Consider the following 4,650-nt stretch of genomic DNA (forward strand, 5'->3'; position numbering starts at 1 on the left):
TTGCAGCAAGGGCGGTTATGTTGGACATTAGGAAAAACTTCCTGTTGGGGTGGTTAAACACTGGAATAAATTGCCTAGGGAGGTTGTGGAATCTCCGTCATTGGAGATTTTTTAAGAGAATGTTAGACAAACCCCTGTCAGGGATGGTTCAGATCATTCTTAGTCCTGCCAGGAGTGCAGGGGACTGGACTTGATGACCTCCGGAGGTCCCTCCCAGTCCTGAGTCCATGATTCAAGGCACCTTAACACACAACCTCCCACATTCTCCTGCCCCAAGGGCAGGAATGGAGTAACTGAGAATCAGGCCCAATATTCTTACATCTAAACATCAGCATAGGAGATGGCTAGTCTGTTACACTCCTTTAACTCTTTCCTTCATGCCCCTGTGTCTCTCCCTCTCCCGTGGATCAGTTACACTTCAGGGGTGCAACGAGAACGGGAGGTTGAATGGGGACATCACTAATCCTGACTGTGCACACCTTGATCCCTCAACGATCTGCTTCTCCCACAGGTCTCTTACCACCACCACCTCCCACGCGGCCCACTATGCTGGCAACATCCTCCTCGAGCTGATCCACAAAGCTACTCGCTTGCCTCCAATCTCAGACCCACTGATTTCACGGTGCTCACAAGAAAATGTCCAATTATGGGCAGGCCGATGGGCAGCCATGAGGAGGCCTAAGGAGAGGAAGGGTGGTCCAGTGGTCAGGGTGTGGCTGACTTGGGAGAGCTGGGTTCGGTTCCACAGGTTTCCTCTGTGACACTTTAACAGCCACATCAGACTTTGCTCTAACAGTCTCGTTACCGAACAGCTTCAGTTTATTTCCGTGCCACCTCCTGGCCCATCAGGGAATTGCAACTCAGTTTGACTCTACAGGTTTAGTGGCCTATGCTAAATGAGGTTGGTGGGTCTCGGTATATCCCCAAAGGGACAGGTGTCCACACGGCACAACCAGCACCCCAGCAGGCGATATCTGCTCCCCTCAGACATACGAACGCTAGTGAGTTTGGGGCCTCATGGAACCTCAGTCCTTGCCCTGCTACAGAATCCCTGTGTGACATTGGGCCAGTCACTTAGTCTCTGTGACTCAACTGCAAAATGTGATTAATAGCCCTACTGCCCACTGATGTTGTGAGGATAAATACAGTAAACATTGTGAGGTGCTCCAATATTGCAGTAAAGGGGGACATATTGCAGTAGTGCCACGGGGCCAGTCATGGATCAGGTCCCCTATTGTGTTAGATGCTGTATAAACACAGAACAGCCTCAAAGAGCTTACAACATAGTTCACGTTTTGGCAGGTTCGGCAAAGACGCCAAAGACTGAGCAGGCGCCGGCGTCTGAGCGACTCTCGATCGTAGTCCTCCGTAGGGAGAGAGACTTCAGGGGAGGGGGAATTAGGGATGCTTGCCCTGCTTCTGCCCGCGTTCTCTGGATAAACAGAGGACTCCAAAGTCACTGAGACAGTCCATCCGGCACCTTTCACCAGTTCTGTTCTACAGAGGTCCTTACACCATGCTCATCACTGTAGCATTTGAGCTCACAGGGGCGCGCTAAGCAACGTGACTACACATCTGAAACAGTGAAAATACACCAGTAGTGAAATCACGCGAGAAACAACCCCCCACCAGACATAGGATGGGCATGTGCTAAGATTTCAGCCTGGCATTTTCAGTGTCATTTTCCCCTGGAACTAAATGGACAACAGGACGTAAACAAGTTATTTATAAACTGAAATTCACCATCATCTTGATGGTGAGTCAGGTCATGTATCAAAGGTATTTCCATGCATCACGTCGGGTTGAGCACTTCACCCTCTTTAATGTCTGTATCTTCACAACCCCCCGGGAAGGTGCTATTATCCTCTGTACACACATGGGAATGGAAGCACAGAGGCAGGCATGCTCCGAGCCCCCTGTAGAGCATAGCTACCAGATCAGGCCCCCCACAAAACACAGCAGAAGGAGGAGCTCCCACTCCATAGCTCAGTGGTTAAAGGGCCGAAGCCTGCATCAGAGAAGGAACTTGAGTGTAGGTCTCTCCCCTCTGAGATGAGTGCCCTATCCAGTAGGTTAAGGGGTTTTTCAGGGTAGGCCTTTCTCCAGCTCTCCTCTTGAAGCTGGTCCACTTTGTAGATATAGAGAAATAAACACGAATTGGGCCAGAGTGAGAATGAATGTATAGCTCAGTGACTAGGGGAGTGTGGGAGAGTCGGGCCTCTCTTCAGAGCACTTCTTGGTGCATAACCAAGGCAGTACGCGCTGTGGCATGTGCCTTAGGTGGAATGTGCTTGCTCCGGGCTGGGGTTGATGGGCAATGGAAAGAGCTTGATAAGTTTATGGAGGGGGGTGATCCGAGGAGATTGCCTGCAATGACACATGGCCCATCCACGACGGCTGTTAATAAGTATCTCCAACGGCCAGAGATGGGACACTAGAGGGGGAAGGCTCTGAGTTACTACAGGAAATTCGTTCCCAGGTGTCTGGCTGGTGGGTCTTGCCCACATGCTCAGGGACTAACTGATCATCACATTTGGGGTCAGGAAGGAATTTTCCCCCAGGTCAGACTGGCAGAGACCGTGGAACCTTTTTTGTTTTCCTCTGCAGTGTGGGGCCTGGGTCACTTGCTGGTTTGAACTAGAGTAAATGGTGGATTCTCTGTAACTTGAATTCTCTAAATCAAGTTTTGAGGACTTCAGTGACTCAGCCAGAGGTTATTTATGGACCTACTGCAGGAGCGAGTGGGTGAGGTTCCGTGGCCTGTGAAGTGCAGGGGGTCATAGGCAACAACTTTTCCCGGCGCTGGTGGCTGCTCCCCCCTGGCCCCGCCCTGATTCCACCCCGGCCCTGCCCCCATTCCAACCCTTTCCCCAAAATCCCTACCCCAACTCCGCCCCCTCTTTGCCCCTACTGCACTCCTTCCCTAAATCCCTGCCCCGGCCCCGCCTCTTCCCAGAGCGTGCCGCGTTCCCGCTCCCTCCCAGTGCTTGCCGCTGCGAAACAGCTGTTTCGCAGCGGCAAGCGCTGGGAGCTGGGGGAGAAGCAGGGACGCGGCATGCTCAGGGGAGGAGGCAGAGACAGATCGGAGGTGAGCTGGGGCGGGGGGTGGGGCAGGGAGCTGCAGGTGCGTGCAGAGCACCCACCAATTTTTCCCCATAGCTGCTCCAGCCCCGGAGCACCCACGAAGTCGGTGCCTATGCATGGGGTCAGACTAGATAAGCATGATGGTCCCTTTTGGCCTTAGAGTCTGTGAGCTGAAAAACCATGATTTTCTGCCACGGCAGGTAATATGGTCCTTCTGATTCCATACTTAGCTCTTTGGGCCAGGGATTGTCATTGTGTTGTCTACAACACTGAGCACTATGGGGACTTAACTGGAACCCCCCGGTGCTATCACAATACAAATTATTATCAACAATCATGATTTCCTTCCCAAACTCTGCCATGCAGGTGATGGATGTGCTGGAGCTCAGAGGACGGAGAAGGGAGTGAAGGCGGAGCCCGATGGACAGCCCGACAGTGCAGCCATACGTCGATGTGGACAAGGGGTTTGCCATTGGGTTTGTCATCCTGATGTGCTTCTTCCTGATGGCCATGATTGTGAGGTGCGCCAAGCTGATCGTGGACCCGTACAGCGCCATCCCCACCTCCATGTGGGAGGAGGAGCAAATCAATTGACTGGCAATAAAGAGGAGGGAAATTGCTAATCAAGTCTATGTGTTTGACTCCTTTGCTGTCCCTGTAATCCCTGCCCCTGCAGGGAAAAAGAAGATTCTGTAGTTTAAATTGTGCATTTGACAGAATCTGATGCTAACGATAATGCCTGGTACCCTCCATCTGAGGATCTCAAAGCACGTTTCAATGAACTCAGCTTCATAAAACCTCCAGGAGGTAAGTGAATATACTAAACCCCTTGTGTCAAGTGAGCCACTGGCCAAACCAAAACCTTGAATTTAGGAATCTTGACTCTCTTTGTCTGAAACAGTAGATTCCTTATTGAAGAAGACAGTAGTAGCCATCTGGGCTAGCCGACCCCAACAGCAAGACGGAGTAGGAGACGGTTGCTTATACCAGGCAACTGTTTCTACAAGGGGCAAGCGGGAGGCTGCAGACTCAGTCACTCTGTTATGCCTGCACACCCACCACCGTGGTATCTGTGCACGATTAGCATAGGTCGCGTGGTGTTTCTCTCCTGTGATTCTGCGCATGTGTAATCACCCCAGCGAGGTCCTCACCAAGGTTTGAACTCCCTCAACCTCCAGCACAGGCCTCTCCCGTTTGAGATGAAGGGGCAGCAGTAGTAGGCTGTTATCCCTCCGGCGGTCCCACCGCTAGCCCAGGGGCACGTGGCACCCAGCTACGCGCCGCTCAGAGGCTTGTGCCCAAGTAGCCCCCATGACTCCAGCAGGGATTCTGGAAGTGCGTGCCGGGGGCGGACTCCTGGGTTCCATACGCGGCTCTGCCACTGACTCGCCGTGTGATCTCGGGCAAGTCCCCCTGCCCCTTTAAGAGAAGCCTCAGCCCGCTGACGCGGCGCCTCCAACAAGGGTCTCGCAGCTCTCCCAGCGCATGCGCACCGGCCCAAACAGAGCGACGGGTCGCTAGCCCTTTAAGAGAGCCCCCCACCCCACCCCCAGGCGTCATTGGCGC

General features: G+C 53.0%; 1 protein-coding gene across 1 annotated transcript; it reads left to right on the plus strand.

Annotated features, from left to right (window-relative positions):
* The first annotated feature begins 3,504 nt into the window (after positions 1-3,504).
* Positions 3,505-3,678, plus strand: CTXND2 (cortexin domain containing 2). Its single transcript, XM_077840898.1, has one exon. The coding sequence runs from the start codon at positions 3,505-3,507 to the stop codon at positions 3,676-3,678; it is 174 nt and encodes a 57-aa protein (XP_077697024.1).
* Positions 3,679-4,650: the final 972 nt, after the last annotated feature.

The sequence above is a fragment of the Eretmochelys imbricata genome, chromosome 24, assembly GCF_965152235.1.
Source record: "Eretmochelys imbricata isolate rEreImb1 chromosome 24, rEreImb1.hap1, whole genome shotgun sequence".
Lineage (NCBI taxonomy): Eukaryota > Metazoa > Chordata > Testudines > Cheloniidae > Eretmochelys > Eretmochelys imbricata.